The 27909-nt window shown below is 41.5% G+C and overlaps 1 protein-coding gene across 1 annotated transcript in view; it reads right to left on the bottom strand.

Moving 5' to 3' along the window:
* UBE2F (ubiquitin conjugating enzyme E2 F (putative)) overlaps positions 1-27909 on the bottom strand; it is an 85620-nt gene that overhangs the window by 54853 nt on the left and 2858 nt on the right. Inside the window, exon 2 of the mRNA XM_051999270.1 lies at positions 2869-3002. Coding sequence (XP_051855230.1) covers positions 2869-2986 — 118 coding nt within the window. The 5' untranslated portion in view covers positions 2987-3002. The remainder of the gene's footprint in view (positions 1-2868; positions 3003-27909) is intronic.

The following is a 27909-nucleotide window of genomic DNA, read 5'->3' as shown; positions in this document are numbered from 1 at the left end:
CAAGATTTTGATTTCCCATGTAGCTGACTCTCCAGAACCTTGAGGCACTCTCACCTGACACTTAACATACAAGAGGCACTTAATAAATACTAATTGACTCTTGGGAAATCTCACTTGATCAGGCTCATTCATGTGTATCCAGCACTTACTGGTATAAGGCAGACACAGAAATTCTTGCTGATTATGGCTACTTACACCCCAATATGCAAAATCTCCTAAAATGGGTTCTAAATAAACTGTCACATTATATTAATTTTGAGATCAAGTCTCCCCATCTTATCCAGACTGTAAAACTGTGGCCACTCCAGGGCTTGATCCAGCCACGAAGTAGCACAGAAACTTTAACCTGCTCCAAATGTTCCTCTTTAGGCAGCCCTTTGGCCTTGTCTACTTCCAGAGGTTCCCCATACAGGTGCTAGACTTAGGAAGGCACTCAATTACTTAGGAAGGCACTCAATTAACTTGGGCTACTGTGGGTCAGAACAAGTAAAAAAAAAGGGCCATGGATGTCCCCGTCCAAAGCCCAAGTGGCCATCTTTACAAGGACAGAAACAGCACCCAGCACACACATTTTTTCTCCTGTCGTCAGACAGACAGCCCTCAAGAACCTGGAACCACACATGAGAAAATTGTGTCAACTTAGAAATCTCTGCTCAAACGAATAGGCCAGTCCAATTCTTCTGCTCCAGCAAGAACCTCGGAGACCCACACCAGAGCCCTCCTCAGCACATCTGGTCAAATTCTGGCTCTTGCTGCAGGGGGGCCTCCCAACTTCTTCCACTTGGAATTACAGCCAAATGAATGTTAAGAGAGTCTAAGGGACAAATGCTTAACTTTGGGTGCCCTAAGAATCTACGAGCAGATTCCCACCCCTTTCACCGAATGCTTAGCCTCTTGATGCACCATAATGGAAGTGCTCTACGAAGAGCTAATGCTCCCAGATGCTGCTTTGGCTTGACCATGGCATAAAATAAGGACTAAATCCACCTTAATTTTACTGTCGAACCCTTGGAAAGCTGCCAGCTCCAAACAGCATTTCAGAGTTTAGGTTTCACAACACCTAGGAGACTCAGCTATAGGGAAAGTAGCAAGGTTTATTCCATTGGCTTTCCAGTAACCAAAGCTGTAAATTGTGGAGGGACCTGTAGACAATCCCAGAAGTGGAAGGGACCACGCCCAACCTGCATCCTCTACAAAACCCTCAGAAGTCATCCTTCAGCCTTGTGGTAGGAGGGGCCCAGGGCCTCCCAAGGCGCCCTATTCCCAGAGGGACGGCCCTCCTTCTTGGGGAGTACCCCCCAACAACGGCCACCTGAGCTGCTCTGCTCTAGAAGGAGATCCCCGAGTCTGGGCACAAGTTCCGTGCCTACTCCAATGCTCCCAAAGGCCAAGCATAGCCCCTACTTCCCATGGCCAAGTTCAGCAAATGCAAACAGACCTTTTTAATCAAAGCAAAATATGAAACACAAAAGTCAACTGCCAATTCTAAGCTCAATGGCGGCAGGAATTCTCACATATTTGTGTCCCACGGGCTGCAAGAGGGCCTTGGTGCCCAAAGAAGCCGGATGAACGAGTGCTGGAATTGGGCAAACTTCCAAGAGTCCGGCCACTAACATTCTGCATTAGCTCCACCTCAAACACCTTCCGCTAGCACAGACCCAAGGATAGTTTCAGGAGATTCTTTAGGTTACCCTTCTAACAAACTTCATTTTGATTGGGATGCTCCCAAACTTGACTCTAAAACCTGTTTGGATCCCAGAGTTTGAGGGTCTAATTAATACATTTTCCTGATGAGACCCAAGAGACAAAGTGTTTTGCTTGATATCAGGCAGGGAGTTAGTGAAGGTCTCTCAACTCAATCAGGCAACAAACAATTATGAAGCACTTCCTATGTGGAAGATACTCTGCTAAGCAGAGATCCAAGGGAGGTAAAACAGAACAAAGAGTGAGCCCTCGCCCTCAGGGAACGTCCCTTCTCACTGAGGAGACCACGTGTACAAGACAGACAGACAGCCTACAAGAGGAAGGAGTGCTGGGGGAACAGGGGAAGACCAGGGGAAGAAAGGAGGAGCCGTTGGAGATCCACGCTGCAGGGCGTCCAGAGGCAAAGGGCAGCACATCCCGTGGTTGAATACATATGGCTGCTGGGTCACAGAGCGCAGGGAGGCAAGGCCTGGCTGGGGGGAGTGAGCCCCAAAGCTACAGGAGGGAGCAGAGGTGATGTCTGGTTCTGGAGGTAGCATTTAGGCTCTAGAGCTCGCTGAGCAGAGGGTGGATGATGGAACTTAGGAGGCAGCTCAGCAGCCAGACATCCGGGTGAGCAGTGAGCAGAGGCTGGGGGGCTGAGAGAAAGGGCACAGACAAGACTCATATGGTTCTTCCTACACTCCACCCCACAGCCTTCTCTGGGGAGCCATAGGGTGGAGCACGGGGAACCCTAAGACCTGAAATCACAGAAAATGACTTTGAATCTAGATCCGCTACTGAACAGCTAGCATGGCCTTAGGCAAGTCAGGGCCCTTGTAGGCTTCAGTTTTCCACCTCTGTCAAATGAGGGGGTTGGACTCAGGTGCCTCCAGTGAAAAAGACTGACCGGGGCATTTAACGTAAGACAGCCTTGCCCACAGCCAGCCTCCTCAGTACCTAGAGCTGGAGCATCCTGCCCATTCTCTCCTCTGGGGCAGGCCGTGCTTCTGGGTGATCCCAGGCCCCTGCTGCCTGCAAAGCCCAAATGAGGAACTGCTGGTGTCTTCAACACAGACTCTCCAGCGAGCCCCTTCCTTCAGGGACCGGCTGGTAGAAGAAACTCCCCTAACCTTGATTTCCTTCCAGTGAGCGGGAGTGTTTTGATGGCTGCTGACCGGTTACCTTTAACGAGCAGTTTGTCCCTCACAGACACTCGCCGCGTGGAGTCCGAGGTGGTGCCAGACGGACGGGATCCTTTAACGCCCTCATCCCTCTTCAATTTGCTCGCCAATGTGAGCATTACTGCTGCCTTTACCCTGCAACGGAGAGAGGAGCAGAAACAAGAGGAATTCTCTTTAGCTCAAGCGTGAAAGGGGTTCGGGTTCCTACGAAGGTGGGAGCCTCGGACTGAAGACCCCACCTGCCCAACTTTGCTCAGGGGGCCCCACTTAGAGAGAACAAGAGGAGAGCCTCGCTGCTAAAATCCCTGTAACCGTAACGCAGGCTCAGGAGACCTACACTAACTACCGTGCTGTCCATCCTGGGGGAACTTCTTTGAGGAGGGAGGAGAGATCATGGAAATCCTGCCACTCATTGCCTCCCACCCCCACCAGCCAGGAGGGTCCTCTCGCCACGGCTCCCTCCCTTCTAAGTCCCAGATCTTCCTGCCAAACACCTCAACAACCTCCCTCAACAGGACTGGACAGAGCTGCCCAGATATGGCTGACGCCTCATCTACCATCAAAGGACCTACCATATACAAGCAAGTGGTGGGATACTGAAGAAGCGCCAGGTGCACTTGGAAAGGAAAATTTCCACCCAGGGACTGGCAGAGTTAACACTCATTCCCTCTGGCTAAAACCAGCCCGTGTCCACTTCTCTGCTGGCTATCTGGATGGTATTGACAGACAGCCCAGGGGGGTCTGCCCATTAGCGGAGGGAGCAGGCGGGAGAGGGAGGAGGCGGAGACTGCAGACAGAAGCTGAGAGCTGCAGCCCTCGTCCTGCTGGGCCCATGAAAGACTTTTTATCTACACAAGACACTTAAATGCTTTTATAGAAAAATCCCATATAAGTGCTCATGAAGAATTGCTTCCCACATAAGGAAAATAGCTAAGGATGAAAAAGGTTTTTCAGACATGATGTTTCTCAAAGTTTAAAGTACAGCTAAGTACATGGAACAGAATCTATCCTGTCGTAATGTGAAATAACCACCATGATGAGTAATTTGGGTTTGAAAGTCCAAGGACCCTTAGGTTAGAGGGGGCACTGCTGTCTCCTCACCACACCTGTTGGCAGAGGCAGGAAGAAGACACTTTCAGGAGTCCAGTGGATTATGGGACAACTTCTCCCTTGGCCACTCTACCTCCCATCAGCCCATCAGCCCACTCTGCACAGTCTAGAACATCTGGAACCACATGTGGCGAGCAGGTTGGCTGAACAGCTTGGTCAGAAGATAGACTGCCAAGTCCCTGCTTGTAGAGTGACAAAAGGCAGTTAACCTTAGATCACAATAACATATTTTATCTAATTAGAATTTAGTGCTATGGTAATTGTGGAAACGTGTATGGAAGAAGAGCACATGTTTAGCATATATTGGATTACTTGCTGTCTAGGGGAGGGGGTGGGGGAAAGGGAGGGAAAAAATTTTGGAACACAAGATTTTGCAGGGGTGAATGTGGAAAATTATGAGTGTTTTGAAAATAAGAAGCTTGAATTTAAAAAGGGAAAAATAATTTAGTGCTGACTCAAAATCAGACTACCATGCAACTACTATTTCAGTGGACATGAAGCCCTCATCGGAAACATAAGTGCCTAAGAAAACGAGAGACATGATGCTCTCCAGGGAAAGGCCCAAGGCCCTCCGGGAAAGATAACAAAATAAATCCTCTAATGTCTTTCAAGGGGAGGAGGGTGGAATCTACCCTCTCACAAATGAGTGTCCCCCGAGGCTTTCCTCCCAAAGCTTACAGGGGTCCTCAAACTACGGCCGGCGGGCCAGATGCAGCAACTGAGGACATTTATCCCCCTCACCCAGGGCTAGGAAGTTTCTTTATTTAAAGGCCCACAAAACAAAGTTTTTGTTTTCACTATAGTTCCACCCTCCAACAGTCTGAGGGACAGTGAACTGACCTTCTATTTAAAAAGTTTGAGGACCCCTGGTAGACTATCACTTCTCAGCAGATCATTCCCAAATCTTCCTCTGGAGTCCTGACCTCTCTCCCAAATTCTATGATCATATTTCCAACAGCTTCCTAGACATCCCTGAGAGATGCCTTGTGGAAGGGAAGAAGCCAAGGCCGTGAAGGCAAGGGATCTGCCTAGATTTAGATCCCAGTTCGATGGCCACCGTGACCTGACCAGGTCAGTCCCTGATCTTACTGGCCTAAGTTAAGACAAAATGACCTCTAGTTGTCCTTCCGGCTCTAGCCCCTATAACCTACAACCACAGGTCCTAACACTCAAAGCTCAGTGTTTAAGCCCCCATTTGTATTTCCTTTAAACTTTGATCATATTCTTAATTGACACATCTCTTAGAATCTGCCACATAGAAAACAGGCTATTTTTTTACTCTCTTGCCATCTCCTTGTGTTCCATTGTGATTATTCTGTCAATACCACACTACTTCAGGCTCTCATGGCTAGCCTGGACTATTAGAAGAATGACTCTGTTCCAATCCATCTTACAGGAGGGCGTTCTATGTAGGAACACCTCTGACGACATCATTCAAATACTATTTGTGAATCCTCTAAGTGCAATTTAATCTGCAATCTCCCTCAGTTTTCTCTAGAGCTCGTTGGACAAAAAGGCCATTTCCTAAGGAAATGTATGAAATTATGATGGTTTAGCTAAGTTTCTTCTACTTTTATGACATTGAAAGAAGCATGGGATTATGGATCTATCTTCTCTTTAACTTGCATGGCTTAAGAGAAACGTACAAGACTGTAATATGTAAATGAATGATTTCTTGATCAGTCTGATATCATTTTGCCTTTAACCGGGCTTGTAAGATTCCTAGTAGGGGTTTCCATATTCTCTGAGACCTGAATCTATGCTTGAGCAGGATAAAAAAACAAAACCAAACAAAACCCGCCTAAGTTTTTACCTCCATGTTTCTGTTATGGTGAATATGTATTTGGCAGCATTAACCCACTACATGAACTCAAGAGAGAAGATAGTTCTCTCATAACAAATATGGTGACCCAGATGAAATAAGACAATAAGGTGGAAAGTTTTCACCTCAGAAGTTCTCAAGTACATGAAAGACATGCTTATTTGGAGAATTTTGAAGGAGAACCTCAGCCAGGTCATAAAGACAGATATATATAAATATATGTATATTTAAAGATGGTTACTTTCTGCTTCCCACCCTATCCCACTCTTCAATAAATAAATAAAAAAAAATTTAAATTCCCTGTAAGGAAGACAAATTATCTTCTGTATTTTGTTTTTTGTCGCTTTCATTTGAATAAATCTATTTAAACTAAAAATAAGACATTTCCCCAAAACGTTGTGCTCTGTTTGCCCTTCTGGGAAAACAAACTCTTTAAAACACCTCATTTCCATTCAGGCATGTAAACAAGATACCTGTCTAAGTGTTAAGGCCATTATGTCTGGCTTGACTGGGTCTGCTGGGTCAGTGTAAGACCTTCTTTTCCAGCTGGTTCAGGTTTAGGTTCTGATCCACCCCTAGTAGTGTTTGGGACTGTGGTGTGATCAAGGGCTAAGGGATTCTAATAAGGATGCATATCTGGCATATACCTCTGTGTCATTTTGAAGATAAGACAGAAATCATCTGGGAAGCTCAATCTTTCTTTTTATTGATTAAGTTATCTATTTTATGGTGTTACTCCTACCCTCACTAACAAAACTTGGGACTGACATAAAAATTTATTTTGAATGGTTCAGTAAATTGGTTTCAGTTAAAGTTTCAGTGATTCTATCTGAAATAAAAATATGGTTCCAAAATCATTCTTCTTTTGGGTTGCTCAGTTTCTAGTTCAAATATTCTTAGTAAAAAAAATTATATTCCACAAAGTATAGGATCTCATTCAATTTCTTCTAAAGATATTCTTATGAGTTGTCTCCTGGCTAACTAGAAAAAGATTTTTTTTTTCCTTTTTCTTTCTTTCTTTCTTTTTTTGCATTGGGATTAAGTCACAGACCTAGGAAGTGTTACGTATCTAAGATCAGATTTGAACTCAGTTCCTCCTGACTTCAGGGCTGGTGCTCTATTTTTAATTATAGATTTCTATAATTTCTAATTATAGATTTCTTTATATATGTATATAAAATCCAGTTTAAAAATTTCTGTAAAAATGTTTGGATAGGATTAAATTCAGGGGATGAATATCCTTATGTTCCCGCCACCACCATCACCACCACAACCCTCCCTGACTCTGAGAAGTATCTGATTTTAACACTGTACTTGGATTTAGATTGGCTATAGAAAAATCAATATTGTTTCCAAATGGCTTATTAGCACATCTGAACAGACCCTGAGAATGAAAAATTCTGACCTAAATTTGAAAAACAGGCAGTCCAACAATTGGCTTTGACATCCTACAGACATATCTATGGGCTTTGATAATCAGAAAACTTCACCTTCTTGTACAAGAAGGGAGGGTATTGGCCCCAACTTTCAGCATAATATACTTTTCTAATCCTTTCCAGGAAAGAAGGTGGGAGAGTAACAAATTGGAGCAAATTTGGGGAGTTTAGAATAGTGAGGAAGACTATCCTTCTACCAATCATTTGGTATCAGCCTGTGTCTCAGGAGATGGTAACTTTTAAAATGAAGCTCTTGCATGAGTTTAAGCTATTGATAATAAAATTTTACACCTAAAATTTTGGTGTGTAATACGGTTTTACACCTAGAACCTTTAATTTGATTTATTTTGCTTTAAAATGGATAATAATAACTTACTGACTGAAAAAAGGACCATAGATTTTTTTCTTATCTGTGAAGTTCTTTGGTGACTGCTCAGGTTCCTCAGAACCTTGTTTGGGGAAGGTAACAAAATCTTAACCTTGCTAACAGTCTGTTGTAGAATTCTCAAGTGATGGTTAAGTGAGAAACTAAAACCTATTACAATGGAAGTAAAAGGACTGCAAGATTATTTTATAATTTTTAAAAATCTGACTGGATATTGCTGATGAAAATTATAAAATTAAGCCTGGAGCATGTATTAAAATTACACTATTAAATCAACTTAGTCTCAACAGACCGCAGACTTAAAGACTTTATGTCTGCCTTAAGGGTTAATAATGTAATCCCTTAAGATATGGGTAGTTAGATTAAAAGCTTAGTTACCAGTGTGTTTGTGGGTTTTGATTGAAATATCATATATTATATTGTGACACTGGAGAATGTGATTAATTTCTTAATTTCTAATGACTTATTTCTGCTCCAAGATGGATTTAAATTAGAAAGGATGAATCAGAGGTCTTATATGTGCTTATTGTTATGAGATATGAGAAAAATAATAATTATACTGACCACTAAACTGATTGCTAAAGCTTGCTACTTGGAGAAAACACTTCTTGGGATTGCACTTTGATATTGTTCTCAGTCTTGCTTTCAGGTATGATCATCTGAATTATCATTATGTCAATAACCTACCATTCAAGGAAAATGCTACATGCTACTCAAAGGGAGTATGATCTGAGGATTGCTACAGGTGAATATCTCCACCTTGGAAAATTGAGAGCCTATTTTTGATGCTTTGTAGAAGGCCACAAATAGAGGGGGAACTCTAGATAAGGTATAAGACCGTTTAGTCCAGAGGGAACCTGCTGTCAATATCTGGTTTGGCTCCCCATTCCCTTTTGGTGCTCACCTCCCTTCCTGATTTTCCTGAGAAATCAAGGAGGGTGTGACCACCTGTGTTCTACTTGAAGCAAGGGATACTAACAGCAGGGTGCTTATGGTTAGCACTTACGCAGTGTGATTGATGAGATAATGGTTCTCTAGCTCACACATACTTAGTGAGTTGTAATGATATAATCGTATTGAGGTATTTAAGGGCTGAAAAGACTGGAAATGAGATACTCCAGCTTAGACCATCCATCATGGTGGCTCTCCTGCCTCCCTCACTACTCCACTAAGACCAAGGATGGTCCTGCAGAGAGCTAGTCCAGATATTACATTTTGGTGCCCAAACAGGGACCTCCAGAAGGACACTACAATGGTTGGATCTTCTTGACTCAGTTTTTCCCATATTGTGTTACCTCTTTTTTAAACAGGAAAATTTCCCACCTAGGAAATCCTGCCCTGGTTATTATACCTGGTGAATAATGTGGATCTTTGAGAAATGATTGGCTGTTCCAAAATACAGGTTATCCTATAACTCTTTCTTGGAATCAAACAGAGCAAAGAAGTTTATCCTGTTATGCTTATGCTGTGCCCTTGAAGAGACAGATTTGACACTGTTATAACCATGTCTCTCCATCTTCCTTTCATAGCAAACTTTAACTAGGGCAGGTGAATTGTAAATGTTTTGTTTCTTAAAGACGAATGAACAACCTTAATGTTTTAAATTTTACGCTTCTGAATTTGGGGTCACTATTTTTTTCAATTTCTTAACCTAAATAACTAGGTAACTAAGTGGTTATTTTGTCATCCTCTTTATTTTTTATTTATTTATTTATTTTTTTTGCTGCTCAGGCAATTGGGGTTAAGTGACTTGCCCCGAGTCACACAGGCAGGAGATGTTAAGTGTCTGAGGTCATCTTTGAACTCAGGTCCTCCTGACTTCAGGGCTGGCACTCTATCCACTGCGCCACCTGGCTGCCATCCTCTTCTTAATGATTATGCATTTAGATATAGACTCAGGTCTGCATAGTAATACTTCTTTTCTAGATGATATGAGAATCTCTTTCTCTCTGTGTCTATGGATGGAGACATAGGCATATATACATATAAATAGGCTCAAAGGGAAGATAATTTTCAAAGATATATAATAAATATGTAAAAGTTTTAAGTTTCAAATTCTATGTAAAAGTTTTAAGTTTAATGGAATAGGAAACTTCATTTTGAGAAAAGCAACATGATTATACTGTTTTCTCTAAGAACCAGCGTGTGTGTGTGTGTGTGTGTGTGTGTGTGTGTGTGTACATGTACGTATGTATACGAATGGCTTTCAAGTATTTCTATTAAGAATAATGACAAAAGCATAAGTAAACATGATATTCCTGAATGATAAATTTTGATAATTTTTTTTCTCTTTTAATCCTGAAGGTAACTAAGAACAAGACAAAGAACAAAGCTGAACAAGTACTTGACATTCTTTAGGTTTAATTGAATATATATTGAATCTATTTAATTGAATATATATTGGTGACTTTTTCTTCTTTTATTTTTCTGGGATATACAGATTTAGAATGATCAAAATTTTAGTAATAGGTTTTCAAAACTAGATTAAGAATTTCACATTTAAAATTGTATTAGTGATTGTAAAGAACATTTTAAATGAGGTTTCTTTTCCTATTTTGAAGTCTCTGTTAATATCAAGAGTCAGAAGAGCTCATTTTCCAAATCAGGTCCCCATGAATCCTCTTTAAGAACCATTTACATAAGTTACAGGGTTTGAGTAAAGACAGAAGAGCAAGTGCTATGTCAAAATTCACATTCTCAGAATTCCAGGGGAATTGGGCACTTCTCTTTTGATGTTCTGCTTATTATAATTTATTTTGTCAGGTTAGCTCCATAACATTTGAACTGGTTTTCTCCACGTGAACTAGTTAACCTATGGGACTTCTGCAAATGATTTGGAGCCAAAGAAGCCCATCTACTGGGAAGAACATCTGTCCAGAAAAGCCTTGGGAACAAACCTAATACAGAATTTCCCAGGACCAGGCAGTTTATACAGGACAGCTAAAATGCAAGATGAAATAAGCTGATTAAATTGCTTCTTGGAAGAGGTTACCAGGAATAAGTTGGATCAAGGAGACTTTATGTTTTCCTATTCTGATAAGCAATTATCTCTTTGTCTAGAGTTGTATTCAATGTTTTCAATATTCATATCTACTTGAAATAATGGTTGCATAAGTCCATTTGAAAATAGGTCGATAGATTGATTTTTATAAGTGAATGATCAAAATGAGATACTGCAGACTTTTCTATGAACAAAATGAGGGACTGCTTCTGGCTATATAGTTTTAAAACAGCCTCTTTTCCCATCTAATCCTTTGGGGGCTCATTAAATAAATGGGCTTGGGTACAGATCACAGGCTTTCCCGGCCTTCTCATCTCACAACACTCTAATCTGTGACTCTCCGTGAGTGGGAGGAAGACTTCCTTTAGTTTCTTCTAGCAGAATAAAACATTCTTTAAAAGAACAAAATCTTCTATACTCTCCAAACATACTCCAATCTCTTAAAAGCAGTATGGGATCATGTACTTGGACTGGGATCACTGTAATAACTTAAGAGACACCAAGAATGGCTTCTGAACTGAGAGCAGGCCGTCAGCTTACTGGGGTATCCCAACACCAAATTTTATCATTAAGAAAAAAAGCCCATAGTTAAATGACGTCAAGTATTTACATCACATAGTCTTTCTTAAAAAGGTAGCATAAACTTTAAAACCCATTTTATATTTGAAACACTGAAGCTCAAAACTCCAGTCATATAGTAAATACTTTTCCAGCTGGAACTCAAAGCCAGGTCTTAATTACAGCAGCCTGCCCAGTGCCAGCTGGAATGCTGGCCGATTAATCTTCTGACTCTAAATCTAATGATCTTTCCATTGCTTGGTTATACCTCTATTAAATGGGGAAACAACCCAGATGTGTCACTAATATGATGTGCCAACTAGCAAATTCTTCGGTGGCTCTATTTTATTAGGAGGCTCAGAGAGTTGCTGCTTTGTCAAGGATATCTACCCCAGCTACTTTCTGGGAAGGATAATTTAGTAGTATCTTTGTCCTTAATGTTCCACAGAGACTTTTGCCTCAGTTCCTCCATTGGGAGCATTGAAAGTGGCTACCGTAAATGAATCATTGAGCGTCAATAGGCTTGTGCCCAAAACATATCAACTGACATCGATAAATAAAAAGCTATAACACTGACAAGCCGCAAGAAGCCAAACTGAATGACATCATTTTTCTGCAAAAAAAGCTGAACACGCCTTAAAATTTAATGCCAATAAACTCAAGTTCTCCTTCAGGTTGAAAATTGTCTAATCACAGTCTCAACGAGAGACTGTTGGGAAAGGAAAAATCTGTGAAACAAGCAACATAAACAGGGCATCTTCTCAGACTCCCCTCAAAAACATCACTGTTAGCATGAATAATTACAACTCACAAATAATCCTTAACATTATTCCTGCTCCATGGAGATTTAAAACAAAAGATGAAGGGATATACAATAGAGAGAAGTAGTTTGTCATTCTTTTCAACCATCCTTCTTTCCTATGGTTCTTGGAAAAGAAGGATAAAGTATGAAAGAAAACAAAAGGACCTTCAAAAGACTTCTCTTTTCCTCCTTCTCCACTCATAAATGGCCTCTGCTTCTAGAGGCTCCCTGTTTCATGGCATCCCCGAGTTTGCTCTTCTCAGAATGACAATTCTGAACACCCAAAATCAAATACAGAGGATTATAAAGGAAGTTACATATATGGAAATAGTTATCCAAATATACATTTTTAAAGTTTCCAAGCCCCTGGCTAAGAATCTCTGCCTCAGAAAAAGAATATCTAAAGGAAGCATAATGTACACTAAAAATTTACTAAAAATTTTAGCCCCCTCGTGTGGGGTGGGGACATAATCAAAGGATCTTCTGGAAATATTTTAAAGTCTGTCTGTCTCTGTCTCTGTCTCTCTCTGTCTCTCTCTCTCTCTCTTAGTTTCAACTGATAACATTAAGAAATATTTCTCCAGTATAAATTCTTTACCTAAAGACAGCTCTATGAGTCAAAATTCTCAGGAGAGAATGCCCTTCACTAACACCCTTTCCCTTCCTTTTAGTCTACCTCCTTCCTTTGAGAAAACGTATAAAAAGTCAAGTCCAGGAAAGCTAAGGCTCAGGAAAATGGAGTGAGGATCCGACCAATCCAAGAATGGGAGGTAGCCTTTCCCTAATACTGCCCAAGAGGCGGGCCTCTGGAACTCATTGGGTCACCTTGTGGAGTGTGGTCATAGAGGGATGAAATGGTTTGAGGGAAATGATTTTTTTCTGTTCAACAAAGCAACAGGTCAACTCTCACCTAACCCTCCCCCCATGGAAAATGCTCTTCCTCCTTACCTATGCCTTCCTTCAAGAGTCAGTTCAAAAGAACAGAGAGGTCAAATAATGGAACATATTAGACAAGGGAGATTCAGAAACAACAGAACTCAATAACTCAGTATTTGAAAAGTAAATGCTGGGAAAACTAGGAAGCAGTCTAGAAGAACCTAGGCCTTCATACTCTAAATGGATATGAGATTTTAGTATTAAAGAACATACCGTGAAAAATTATAAAAGAAAAAGCTCTCTCTAGAACCTCTCACAGATATATTCTTTTGTTTTTCGTTTTTGTTTGAGGCAATTGGGGTTAAGTGACTTGCCCAGGGTCACATAACTAGGAAGTAATTAAGTGTCTGAGGCCAGATTTGAACTCAGGTACTCCTGACTTCAGGGCTGGTGCTCTAACTACTGCACCACCTAGTTGCCCCAAGAGATATATTCTTAACTCAACAAGTTATAGAAGCAATTACAAAAAATAAAATTGATAAACCATGACTACTTGAAACAAAAAAGTATCCGAACAGACAAAATTAATGTATCTTGAATAAGAAAGGAAGTGGTTGATGAGGAAAAAAAATTTTTTGGATCAAATTTCTCTGATGAGGTTCTATACCTAAGATACATAAACTGTTAAATATATTTAAATGTATATGTACATGTACCGAGTACAAGACTGAGAAGTTTCTCACAATAGATGAGTACTCAATGGATATGAACAAAAAATTCTCAAAAGAAGAATTGCAAAGTGCTGACAACATGAAAAAATGCTCTTTATCATTAATAATAGAAGAAATGCAAATTAGAACAACTTTGAATTTCATCTCTCACCCTGCAAATTGGCAAAAATGGTAGCAGTCAATGTTGGAGCAGGGGTGAGAAGATAGGTTTATGCTAGTATATTGTTGGTAAAGCTGTGAAATGATATAACCATTATGGAAAACAATTTGGAATTATGCAAATAAAGTGACTATAAAGTGTTCATACATTTGGAATCAGAGACTCCATTACTGGACTTAAACCCCAAGGAAGCCACTGATAAGAAAAATGTTCCCATATTCACTACAATGTTCACAGCAACACTTTTAGGATAGCCAAGAACTGGAATCAAAGTAGATGTCCATCAACGGAAGAATGGTTAAATAAACTGTGGTATAACGATGTAAATACAATAATGGAATATTCTTGTGATATAAGAAATAATGTGTAGGATGAATACAAAGAAGTATAGAAAGATCTATATGAACTGATGCGAAGTGAAGCTGGCAGAGCTAAGAAAATAATATTCATAGTTTTTCATGAATACATAGAACATAAATGAAAAGAATAACATACCAAAATTTTAACTATTAAGCAAGACTCAAATGAAGATATGAGAAGATACCCCCAACTATTCCTTCAAGAAGGTGGAGTTCCACAAGTATTGTATTTTATGCATGGTTTTGAACTTTTTCAATGTACTAATCAATTGTATTGAATTTTTTCCTTTATAAAAATGACTATTTGTTATATGGGATGGCTCTCAGAGAAGAAGATGGGATAGGATATTTCGATAACTATAGTGATATAAGAAACAGGAAATATAAATTTAAAAAAAATTTTTAAAGAGCAGCTCATGTTTAACATATATTAGATTATTTGCCATCAAAGTGCAAGGGTAGGGGAAGGGAAGGAGAAAAAAATTTGGAACACAAGATTTTGCAATGGTGAATGTTGAAAACTGTGCATATATTTTGAAAGTAAAAAAACAAAACCCAAAAGGGTCTGCTCAAGTCCTATTTTCTGTAGGGAATTCTTCTCAGTTCTCCCCCACTGTTATTGCCTTCTCTCGAATTACTTTGTCTATTCTCTATATATTTTACAGGTAGCTAGCTTTTCATGTTGGAATACGTGGGTGTTGAGAAGACTTGCACCTCTGGTGGGAGAGTTGCTGCTTCACTTTGGGGGTCTATCTGCCACTCAGCACTCACTTGTGGCATCAGAAGGCTGTGAAGCAGTACATCTTGATAAACCATTTCAGGAGACTGGCTAAACCTGATTGAGGGTAACCAAGGGGCTTCAAATCCATTGGTGGGTGAGTGGGGTGTCAAACCCCTCTCCCCCCCGCAAATTAAAACTTCCCCTGTAGTATAGGTGGATGCGAGTAATTTCTTCCACAAGTGGTAGAATTAGGTGCTGTGGAGCACTTGGAGCTTGGTCAGACCTCAAAAATAGCAAGGTGATCTACTACATCCTACAAGATCACCAGTCACTTGGCTTCTGTCTTCCACGGGACTCCATGCATTCTGAAAGAGGGAGTCCAATGACTTTGTGAAAGCCTCACATAAATCCAATTGATGCAAGACTGAAAAGATATCATCCATACCAATGTACCGTTTTTACCTACCTCAAAGTCCTGGGGCGATAGGTAAGGGATGAAGCAGCAGGGATGGTTACCCTGGGAGCGGTAGTTACAACCCTGCACACAGGCCACACAGGCCACAGGGTTTCCTCTCACTGGACAGAAGCAGCAATGGGATTCAGTAGTCTTTCAGGTGTCAGAGCTGCTCCACCCCCCTTTTTTTAAAGGATGCACTGCTTACTTCCTAGTGTAAGGAAAGAGCTAGATCTCTAAGGAGGCAGTGTTTAACGCCATCAAAAGTAAAGTGCAAGTGATGCTCAGAGAGAGGCAGGATTCCTGACTCAGTAAAAGCAGATGAAATGCAGTTTTACTCTGATAGTAACAATCCAAAGTGCTTTTATCATGTCCTGAAGGCTATTTATGGGCCAAAGATCTATGTTGCACTCAACAACTCAGTGCTAATGGAGCCACACTGATTTGTGATAAGGATATGCTCCTGGAAAGATAGGCTGAACACTTCCATCCTGTTCTCAACAGACCATCACCAACCAATGCTGAAGCCACCGATCACATACTCAAATAGAAGTCAATCCCTCTAGCCAAACTTCCAACCGAAGAACAGGTTTTGGACATCATTAGTCTCCGCTTGTGAGGCAAGGCACCTGCTCCTGATTCTACTCCAACTGTGAGATTTACAAGGCAGAGGGGTCCACTCTTTACATAAAAGCTGACTGAAATCTTCCAGATTATATGGAAAGAGGAGGTTATCCTCCAAGAGTTTGAAAAGGTCTCTGTAAATCTTTATAAAGGAACAGAAAACAGGCTTCCTGTGACAACGAGAGCCTGATTCTTGTCAGAGTCTGCCTTAACTGACTAACTCTTCACCTGGAAGACATTCACCTACCTGAGAGCCAGGATGGGAACAGCTGATATGGCAGAACAATTTCTGAAATGCCAAGAAATCGCAAACCACGTTCACTGATCTGAACAAGGCCTTTGGTGGTACTGTCAGTCATGAGGGCTCGTGGAGATTTATGGCAAAATATGACTGCCCAGAGAAGTCATCCATTCTGTACGCTAGTTTTGTGACGGACGCTTGCATATGCCAAAGGACGAGGCTTTCATGCTTTCCCGGTCACCGAGGAAGTGAAGCCAGGCTGTATGCTTGTTCCCATGTATTTTAGCATGATATTTTCAGTGCCATTGTTGGATGTTTCCAACAAGGATGGAAATGGTATCAAGGTCAGCTTCTGCACTCCCAGTAAATTATTTACTTTGAGAAGGCTACAAGCCAAGATGAAAATGGAAAAAGTTGGTGCCATTTTGTTTGCAGATGACCAAGAACTCAATGCAGCCTCTGAGGCTGAGATGCGACAGAGAAGAGTTTGATTCTCTGCTGCTTGTGCAAATTTTGGCCTGACAATCAACACCAAGAAAACAGAGGTTCTCCACCAACTGAGACACACCACTCATCCACAGTACTGGTCATAGCAAATGGAGGAATTCTTATTCCTGTAGAAAAATTCACTGTCTTGGCAGTGTACTTTCCACTGACTTACACATAGATATGCCAGAGCTAGCTCCAAAGGAAAGTGTGGGAGAGAAAGATATGAGGCTGCCTACTAAACTGAAGGTCTGAAGAGCCACTGGGCTGACTTCATTGTTATAAGCCTGTGATCCCAGACAGTGAGGGCCTTTCTCATGGTAAAGTACCAAGCATTCAGACTCTACTGCAGAGAGCACAACTCTCTTGGGCTGCCCACACTGTCTGAATGCCAAACACATTTGCCAAACATTTGCCTAAAAGATTATTTTACAGATAACTCACACAGGGAGCTCAGAAGAAGTGATCCAAGGACGCTCTCAAGGTCTCTTTGAAGAACTCTGGCATCGATTGTGAACCACGGGAGATGCTGGCCCAGGACCGCTCAGCATGACACATAGGGCACTGAGCTCCATGAGCAAACTCCAGGTAGCAGCTCCAAGGAACCGTGAGATCCACACGCTGAGACATGTCCGCTCCAAGTGTCCGTCGGACACCTTATGCCTGCCTTGTGACAGAGCATTCTGAGCTCATGCCGGCCTGCTCAGCCACAGCTGGACAGATTGCGCCTCTATTCCAATAGCAGAATGATGTTCCTCTGGTCCTCTTCCAGCAAGGACAACAACAACCAGCAATTTCGTGTTAGCTTCATCCCAATGGGAAGTCCTTGCCTTTCTCTGTATTTCAACACTCAGCACAGTGCACTTAATAAATGTTTATTGACTAACATAAATAAGAATGAGACAAAGTAGGGCACGATAGGACAAAAGGATCTTCATCAAGTGCTCCAGGAAAACTTGAGGAGAGCCTGCAAGAGGGAAGGCTCACTCTCAAGGTAGCAGAAGTTTGGGGAAGATCTTGCTGGAGGGGATGGCTCCTGAGCAAGGTCCTAAAGAAGAGAAGGGGAAGGGCTTCAAAGGCCAGAGTGAGGGCTCGAGATGTGAAGGGAGGGCAGCCTTTATTAGTTCTGGGATGGAAAGTACAGGACTTTAGAGAAGAGCCAGTAGTTCCATTTGGCTGGATGTAGCAGGTATAAAGACAAGAAATGAGGGGGGAGGGGGGGAGAAAGGCTGAACAAGTGGGTTGGGGCCATTTTCAAAGAATCCTCCAGTCTATGCAGAATTGTAGTTTACACTTGAGTTAAAATAAATCAGTTACACAAATCCAAGATAGGAGGAAGTGAGAACTGGGAGGGTATTCTTATGAAGATTACAAGTTCATTTTCAATTCATCTTATGCTTGAAACTATTTTCTCCTTGCTGAATCATTTGGGAAGGGCTACTCAGTCAGCTCTTCTGAATATGGCAAAACCAGGTCAATGCTACCAGGCCAGCGAGACTGGGGCAAAGCTCATTTGGAGGTGCAAAGGGCCCATAAAAATGACTGTACAACTGGATGGCTACCACTGCTTCTGCCTAAAATATATAAATCAAATTTGACTTCAGAGATAGAACCCCTCCTCCCCACCACTCATTCACTCAGTACCCCTTTTATTGCCCAGACCTGAATAGCTATGACCTAATGATAGCAGAGTATGCACAACTTTTCTTTGGACAGACCACAACAGTTCCAAGTCACAAGATTAAACATATTAGTTCTGAATTTAAAAGTTGGTATGTGTTCGAAATGTCCGTATTCTATTATTCGAAATGCTGACGCAGTCGTAACGTCAGGCACAGAGGAGAATTCAATAAAAGGTGACTGGGGGACTACATGCAAAGGACAGAGGGTAAGATGGCCCAGAGGAACACTGGATGGAATGAGAAGTTATGCTCTGGCCTAAGGTCAGCCGTGTGTCATGGGCTGAGTGCTGAGCTCAGGCCAGCTAGCCCAAGGCATAGCTGAAACAGGACTCCCATCTACAAAATCCCCAACAAGTGTACAAAGCACGCCTCACTGCCTGAATACTTCCAGTGATGGGCAACTCACTACAACAAAGAAAGCATTTTTCATTTGGAACAGCTCTGATTGTCTCTAAGTTTTTTCCCAATGTTGAGCTAAAAGCTTTTTTCTTATACCTTTCACCCAATTATGTCTCTATGGTCAAATGAACTTTTAGGGACATGAGTGGTCCATAGATCCTTTCTACCAGTTAAAAGTTAGCATTCTAGAAAAGAAAACTAGACTAGGGAAGTAAACAGCTAACAGGATATAGAGTATGGGCTGAGAATGCAGAAACGTGAATGAGGAATTCAGTCAGGAATGGAGATGAGTTTGTGAATCAGTTAAAATCTGTTTGCCTGGAGATGGAATGAAAGCGGAAAGAAAAACAAAAACCTGCCACATGTAACTCGTAAGCCAGCTATCAGAAAAGCATCCATGACAGTCTGGGTTATCAGAGGAGTCATCAAGAACGAAGGGTGAGCAAGAAGACAACTTTCAGGAAGAGAGTCAGATTTCACAAGATGTGGGTCACAAGCAAAACAAACTAAAGCCTTTAACATAAAGTAATTCCAAGGTCTGATAACACTGAAAATGTGCAGGTTTTTTCTCAGGACCAGGATGTGGCCACAAGAGCACATCAAAGACATCAGAATAACATGGCTTATGAGGAAGAAATACACTATTACAAAGTACCCACACCAGACTGAAACATGGTAGAGAATATTTTGGGAAAGATCAATGGAAGGAGAAATAGGAAACAAGATTAGGGTATAGATTAGTGTCCTCAAAGGGTAGTTCAAAGAATTGTTGGGGTCTCTGAAACCCTTTCAGAGGGTCTACAAATTCAAAATTATTTTTTATTTCTAATATAGTAAATAGCTGTAAATATAACCCATGTGAACAAAAACTCTTTGAACAGATCCTCGATAGTTTTTTTTTAACATGAAGATACTGAGAACAAAAGTTTGAGAACCACTGGATTAGAGGCTGGCAAATTAATATTTTTATACAGAAAGACCATTCTTAGCTTGTGGACTATACAAAAACAGATGCTAGGTAGGATCTGGCCCAGAAGCTGTAGTTTGCCAACCTCTGCTAAAGGCCAGACTAAAATTGGAAATGAATAAATGAGTTTCAGAAGTTTCAAAGCTGGCAGGGAAGGAAATTTGATTTCAGCTATCTGCAATTCTGTTTCTGCTAAAAACAGAAAAATAGCCAAATCATCAATTTGCTTAATGATAACAACATTCTCCTCAAACTGGAAGAAGCAGTGAGGGGAACTATTCTGGATTGATTATGACCATTAAAGGAAGAAAAACTAGTCACAGAAGTACAAATCACTGAAATTTTTGGAGAAAATAATTATCTCATCTTAATATTTATGATCAATAAGACCAAGAAAGTGTGGAATAATTGGATATGTACCCTAGATTTTGGCACAACCGATTTTAAATTCAGAGAAAGGATAAGAAAGACAGCTAAAATATTATAGGGGAGGCTGACTCAAAAGGGATGAGATTTTTCAAGAAAAAATTGTAATATAAATGAGTAATTCCAATGAAAGATGGACCAGATATTGGTACATATGGAATTCATTCACCGGCTAAAATTCTAAAGAGGAAATAAATGGAAAAAAGAAGCAAGGACAACTGATTAAATATAAATACAGATGAGTAGCAGAGATCCCTGTGGGCCTAAGTGAAACAATATCAGAATGCTTTAAATGAAATGAGAATTGTTATAAATGCTAAGGACAAGGAAAAGGGCTTTTTAAAGCCACTTTAGGGGCAAGATCAAAGCCAGGATAAGACTATTACTTAGTCTTGATAAAAATAGATGGAGAAAGGGAAAACTATTCATCTCAGCGTTTTCTTTCTCGTCTACCAAGGACAATCGTTTTTTGAGTGGGAAGTATGGAACAAAATTGGATAACAGAATTATAATCCATAATAAAGGCACTTTCAGTGAAGTCATTCTGATTACATAAAATTAAAATGCTTTTATAAGAAAATCAATGCAGATAGGATAAGGGGAATTGTAAAATAAAAAAAAAAATCTTCCCAGAAACACGTTAAAATTCTCTCCAAACCATATTAGATCTGATGCTATCATATAGCATATTTATCATATAAATACCATTTAAAATCATATCATTTAAAACAGAAGCCTTTGGCCATGTAGAGCTAGTTTTTTTTTCTTTCTAACTATTTTAGTCAGACCAATGACTTCATTCATTTGATGAAATCCAGGTCAAGAAACCTTCTACTAACTCACCTCAGGACTCCTTCTACAACTACAATCTTAGATAATTGTCTACGGCTACATGCTTGTCTAGGGTCACACAGTATGTATCAAAGACAAAATCTGAATTTAAGTCATCCAAAAGAAGAAATATAATCTATCAACATCTGCATCAAATATTTCTCCAAATCACTAAGATGAATGCAAATTAAAACAGTTTTGAAGTTTGACTTCACACCCACTGAATGGACCAAAAGGGCAAAAGACAAAAATGATCATTGTTGGAGGTGTTGTGGGAAGATAGGCATACAGATGGCACAGCTGTGAATATGTTCAACTGTTCTGGTAAACAATTTAGAAGCATACTAAAAAAGACACAAAACTGTATGTCCTGTACTCTCTGATACATTAGCCCCATTATTAGGCATATATCTTCAAGAAGTTCAGAGACAAGGATCAGGAGATCATTATGTACTTCAACAACAATACTATATGATGAGCAATTCCGATGGCCCTCTTCAACAATGAAATGAACCAAATCAGTGCCAATGGAGCAGTAATGAACTGAAGCAGCTACACCCAGGGAAAGAACTCTGGGAGATGACTAGGAACCACTACATAGAATTCCCAATCCCTCATGTATGTCCGCCTGCATTTTGGATTTCCTTCACAGGCTAATTGTACATTATTTCAAAGTCCGATTCTTTTTGTACAGCAAAATAACTGTTAGGGCATGTATACTTATATTGTATTTAACTTATATTTTAACATATTTAACACATATTGGTCAAACTGCCATCTGGGGGAGGGGGTAGGGGAAAGGAGGGGAAAAGTTGGAACAAAAGGTTTGGCAATTGTCAATACTGAAAAATTACCCATGCATATATCTTGTAAATAAAAAGCTATAATAATAAATAAATAAATATATATACATAATCTAGACATAAATGGTGATATAATAAATAAATTGTGGGAACATCAAAAAAAAAAAAGAAGTTCAGAGACAAATATTCCGTATTTACAAAAAATGTTTACAGCAGTATTATCTGCGAGAGAAAAGAACTGAAAGTTAAGTATATAACTTTCCACTTTGGCATCCACTATACAAATCAGCTAAATAAATTCTAACATCTGAATATAACAAAATATTTTACTACAAGAAATACTAAATTTCAGGGGCAGCTAGGTGGCGCAGTAGACAAAGCACCACTCCTGAAGTCAAGAGGATCTGAGTTCAAATTTGACCTCAGACACTTAACACTTCCTGGCTGTGTGACCCTGGGCAAGTCACTTAACCCCAATTTCCTCAGCGAAAACAAAACACACCAAAACAAAACAAACAAACAAACAAAAAAAAAGGAAATACTAAATTTGAAAATTTCAGTGACACATTCAGTGATGCACAATGGGATAAGCAGAACCAGGATAACCCAAAGACCTAACTAATGAAAATGGAAATGACACGAAAAGATATCAAGTTTCTGATCGATGCAGTGACCAACTGTGACTTCAAGGGACCATCTCTAAGCTCGTCTCACTTTTTTCAATAGACAGGAGATAGACAGATGAGGAACAAGGCATGTTTTCAGGCAAATATAACAATGCAGGGAATGTGTAATTATGTTGTAACTGTACTTTTTGTTTGCTGGGAGAGAGAAGAGCAGCAAGGGTAGCTTCTTTGGGGAGTGACAGACTTTAAAAAAAAAGACCCCACCAATAAAGGAGACAGAGAGAGAGCGAAGGAGAGAAAAGAGAAAGAGGGAGAGAGACAGACAGACAAATAAAGATGCAGAGAGACAGAGAAAAAAGAGGAAAGAGTGAAAGTAGTTATGCTGGAAATGAATTCTTATCATTTCCAATATAGAGCCATTTTACTTCCTTATTGGCAGTTGTTGTCTGCGGACCATTTTTTAAAGAGCCAAAGATCTAAAAGAACACTTTGGACAGATAAGAACATGAAAACAAATACTGAATTTAAGGATTTCTGAGGAGGCATTAAAGAGGTAAGGCTTGAGTTTTATAAAATATCTCAAGTAAATTATTAGTTCATGACAAAACCAAAATTATGGTCATTTTTTTTCTCTTATTACCTTAACCCCTCATGCTAGAACAATAGTGGCTCACCAATCATGGCTTCAGAGGAATTGTGCTGAGGGGAACTAGAAGATATGGTATACTTCTCTCACTTCAAAATAGAAGCACAGCCTTTTTAAAGGAACATCTCCCGATGATGTGATTAAAGTACTATTCAGAAAGATGAAGTCAGAGGGAAATGGAATAAATCCATTCAAAACCATATCCATTAGTCAGGTAGAGCCAAGAAGCATTTATTAAGCACTTACTAGAGCTTGGGCCAAGTACTACAAAAGGAAAAAAAAAAAAAGGCAAAAGAAATGACCCTGTTCTCAAGAAGTTCCCTGTTGCTCTTCAGGCATAAACTGATTGGCTCCATTCTGATTTTTTTAAATTTTAATTTTTATTGATTTGCTCAATTACGTAAGTGGACGGGGCTCTTGCTGCTATAGTTTTTGCTCAACCATAGTAGAAAAAGCCTAATAAAATCTGAGTCACCCCTGCCAAGGGGAGGAGGGCGGGGCTGAACTCATCCTAACAAGAGTGAACATTTATAAAGTGCGTAAGAAACATTAACTCATCTGACTTGCTCAACAACGAGCTGAGAGCAGAGAAGGTAATGGGTTTTCTAGAATCACACAGCTGGTCTGGGGTCAGCAGGAGGAGCTGAACTCCGAATCATGGTCTCTGCCCGTGAGAAAACACAAGGATGACCTGACCTATCCCCACTATGCCCAGAATCTCCCATGAAGGCCTTGAGAAGTCAAGTCCCAAGCAGAGCCTCGAAGGAGGCCTCTAGCCTGCTTGCAGGTTTCCAGAGACAGGGCATCCACCCCTTTCCAGAGAAGCCCACTCCACTTGGGAACAGTTTAATTATTAACTATTCCCTTAAATAGCTGGAATTGCCCTCTCTGAAATCTCCCTCATTAAGCGATCATGTTAAATGATGAAGAAAGCCTTTGGCAGAACAGAAAGCGGCTGCTCTATGTTGCTATTATTTTTATTTTGACTTCACTTGATGAGAACACAATGATATTCATTCAGTTTCTGTTTGCTACTCTTGGAAGACAGAGACCAGAGGCAGTGTGGAGCAGTAGGAAGTACCCCGCACTTGGAAGTCAGGGAGGCCTGCCTCTGACTTAGTCTGCTAGCCTGGACAAATGACTTCACTGCTCTGGACCTCAGTTTCCTTACTGGTGAAAGGAGAGGATTGGCCGGGCCTTGGAGGTCCCTCCCAGCTTGGGTCCCATGAGCCTTAAAGTGCTCAGGTTCTCAGGTTGACAAGGCCTCGGACATCCACTCTGTCGTTGGAGCTTGTAGCTCCCTGGGAACCACTTTGCTTCTCAGGGACGCAGTTTTCTCAATTTGGAAAAATTAAGGGCAGAGATCTGGGATGAAATCCTCTACCTGCCTCCTACTAGCTCTGCAGGTTCCTCACGACAGTCTCCAGTTCTGGGACATGGGTTCAAACTAACACCCCTGCCAGTTCTAAAATCCTATGAATCCACTAACGGCGCATCTTCTTGCCTGGGTGACGTTGGACTGACAATCTTTAGGGGCCTCAGCCTCCCGTGAAAAAAAATTAGGTTGAATTCAATGGCTCCCGGGATCCTTTCCAGCTCAAATCCACAATCCTATCAAGGACGTTTAGGTTTAGAGACTGTTTTCTTCACAATAACCCATAAAGGAGCTTGGGGAGCTCGACAGAGTCAGGAGGACTTGGTTCTTAGGAGACACGCAGGCTCAGGGACTCGGAACACGGCAACTCTCTACTCTGACAACTTTGGAAGAGCTGCCGACATGTCTTAGTGAGCAGCACGAGTGTTCGCCAAGGTCCGCACATCAGCAAAGTCCTACGAGGTGGTTAATGCAAGTTTTATCTCCATTTTACAGATGAGGGACCTAAGACTCAGGAAGTTAAGTGATTAGCTTAGGATCAATAAAGCTACAAGTTTAAGTGGACATTCAAATGCTCGAGATCTTTGGTCATTTTTAATTGTGTCTAATTCTTCACCTCTTTTGGGTTTTACTTGGCAAAGATAATGGTTGGCCATTTCCTTTTTTAGTTCATTGGACAGATAAGGAAATGGAAACAAACAGAAGTAAGTGATTTGCCCAGAGTCACACATCTAGTATCTGAGACTGCTCTGAACTCAGGTTTCCTGACTCCAGACCCATGCTCTATCCACTGCAGGGCTACCTCGCTCCCAAGACCCTAGGAGATTTTAAACTCCTCAAAATGATTTTAATTGTCCACCTTGGATCATTATGATGACAATCATCTACTTTTATCAACTTTTCCATAGCAATTTTTAATCTCTAATTGGTGCCCACTCCACTTCTACTCCATCACTTGGAAGACAACCCCCCCCCCCCCGCTATCAATCAAACAAAGATTTAAGCCTTAACTTAATGTGCTTAACTTGGGGATATGTAGAAAAAAAAGAAATTGTTCTTGACCTAAAAACTTATATTCTATCCAGAGAGAAAATATGTACAAATACGCATATATTAAATAAACATGAGGCACTGATAATGGAATCAGGAAAAGTCTCACGTCACAGGTGACCAGGGGCAAAAGACATTTAGCAGAAACTTTTGAGACTTCCCAATAGAGCAAAAAGCTGCAAAATCAAACAAAGGATTTTTGAATTGTCCCTATCTGCCCCATCTGTCCTACTGCTTCTTCCATCACCGTCACCAGGAGTTGGCAATATTTACTTGGAATGGAATTAAAAGTGCTAAATAAGGTGCTCTTGACACTCTAAAGCTACATCACAATTTCATCGGACTTCTATTGTTCAGAATAGACAAAGTACTCATTTACTCAACAAACACGAGGCATCTTGTATATGCAGAGCTGAGGGAGATAGAAACGTTCAAAAGATAACCTGCCATCAAATTGATAATCCAGGCTAGGAGATCAGATAAAAACTAAAAGATGAGGCACAAATAGGAGAGGAATCAAAAAACATACTACGAGGATTCAGAAGTGGAAATGATCACTGCCGGCTCAGGAAATCAAACAAGGTTTCATGGAAGAGGCAGCAGTTTAAGCAAGGCTTTGAAGGATAGGTAGATGGAGAGGACATATGTGGCGTGGATGTGAAAGAGAATTGGGAGATAAAGCTGAAAAAGCAGATGTCAGGCTAAAGGGCTTGGATTTTATTCTACAGGCAATGAAAAATTTCTGCACATCTGAGTGGGATCAAAGCCATTATCGCTGGGAAGACTGATCTGCAAATGTAGATAGGGTGGGCCACGGAGGCCAGAAGATGCCATTTAGAAGCTGCTCCAGAAGGGATGGTCAGGATTCAGGCGTGTCAGACTGAGTGGTGGGAGTGGCAAAAGCAAGGAGGAGAAATAAGATTATTTATGTGTAATCTGACATTCGACAAAGCAACTTTCTGAGGTTTTTGAGCCAAATAAGGGTAGTTCCCCCATCTTAGGAACAGGAATGAGGAGCAGAAAGGCAAGAATTACTCATAGTCTCAGTGAAGAAGTGACAGAATTGGGCTTTTGACTCAGCACTTCTCTCTCCAAGGCCAGTGTTGGCCAAGTCAGAATTTCAGAATCCATCCCCTTCAGCCTCCTATCTAGCCCGTGAAGCCCCTGACCAATGGTCATCTAGCTGAAAGCTCACTATTTCCAGGAACTGAACGCTTATGAACTCCCTGCTTTTTGTTCAGCTGCTGGACAGCTCCAGCAGGGAGGACACATTTTCCTTCTATTTTAGCTGAATCCTTATCACTTCAACCCATCAAGGAGGGCAGGGAGAACATACTAACATCTGGTACAATGGGGAAAGGCCTCTTGGAGATGGCCCTGGAGCGAAGCCTTGAAGGGAGCTTGGGATTCAGAGACAGCTGAGGAGGGAGTGTTCCGGGCACGGGGACAGACATCGTAAAGGCAGGAGAGCTGATAGACCTGGCCGGGTCATGGCCTAGTGTGTGAAGGGGAGGGAAAAGCAGACTGGAGCCAGATGATGAAAAGCTAAATTTGTACCTGACCCTAAGAGCCAGGGGAGCCGCCGAAGCGCCCTGAACAGAAGGAGACCGAGTCAGATCGGGGACTGAGGCCCAGATTAATTTCGTGGCTCCATGGAAGGTAGCTGGAGGAGAGTTTTGACGCTGCTCCTACAAGAGGGCGTCTGAGAGGGGGTGAGGGCCTGGACTAGAGGCCAGTTTACCACAGGATAAATTTGTTCTCTTTCTTATCAAAACAATCTTCCAAAGCTCTGAAGCTCTGTTACACCCTCTCTTCTCCAAGCTGGTTATCTCTGAGGGTCCCCCCTCCTCATCTTCCACAAGTCACCCCTGTGCTCCCCTGGCCCTCCAGCCCTCTCCCCAGGCAGCAAACCCTCTCCGCTGTCAGACCAGGGTCCAGAGCAGATGCACGAGAGGCTCTTCTTGCATCTGGACCCCGGGATGAATGCAGCCCCCCACCTCATTCAGAGGTGACCAATGCCCCCTTCCCCTGGCACGAGGCAGCGTGACCACGGGAGAGGACACAGGCACACCCTGCTGGTGACCAACAGTCAACATCCCTCACAGCATTTTCATGGGAATGCCCTTCGAGGGGGCTTCCCTCTCCCACAGGTCCCAGCCCCTTCTTGAAGCCAACTGGGATCCTTCTGAATTCTCCCCATCCAAATCACAGAAAGACAGCAAAGCAAACTAGCCAAAGTGGGGAAGCACCCCCTCCCCTCCACCCTGCAAAGCACTTTTACTCCCATTTTACAGATCGGAAAGTGGCTCACCCCGAAGCAGACAAGCAGGCGTGCTGGGGGCCAAGGCTCGGCCTGGGCCCACGGAGTCTGACGGAGATTCCCTCTCCTGCCCCCCTGCAGCTTGGCAGAGCACAGCCTCTGGCCCCGGAGAAGCTCCGCTAACAGACCCGACTTGCTAAGCCAGAGTGAC

This window comes from Antechinus flavipes, chromosome 4, assembly GCF_016432865.1.
Source record: "Antechinus flavipes isolate AdamAnt ecotype Samford, QLD, Australia chromosome 4, AdamAnt_v2, whole genome shotgun sequence".
In the NCBI taxonomy this organism is placed as follows: Eukaryota; Metazoa; Chordata; class Mammalia; order Dasyuromorphia; family Dasyuridae; genus Antechinus; species Antechinus flavipes.
The sequence above is the reverse complement of the archived record's forward strand: the minus strand, read 5'-3'. Positions and strand labels throughout refer to the sequence as shown.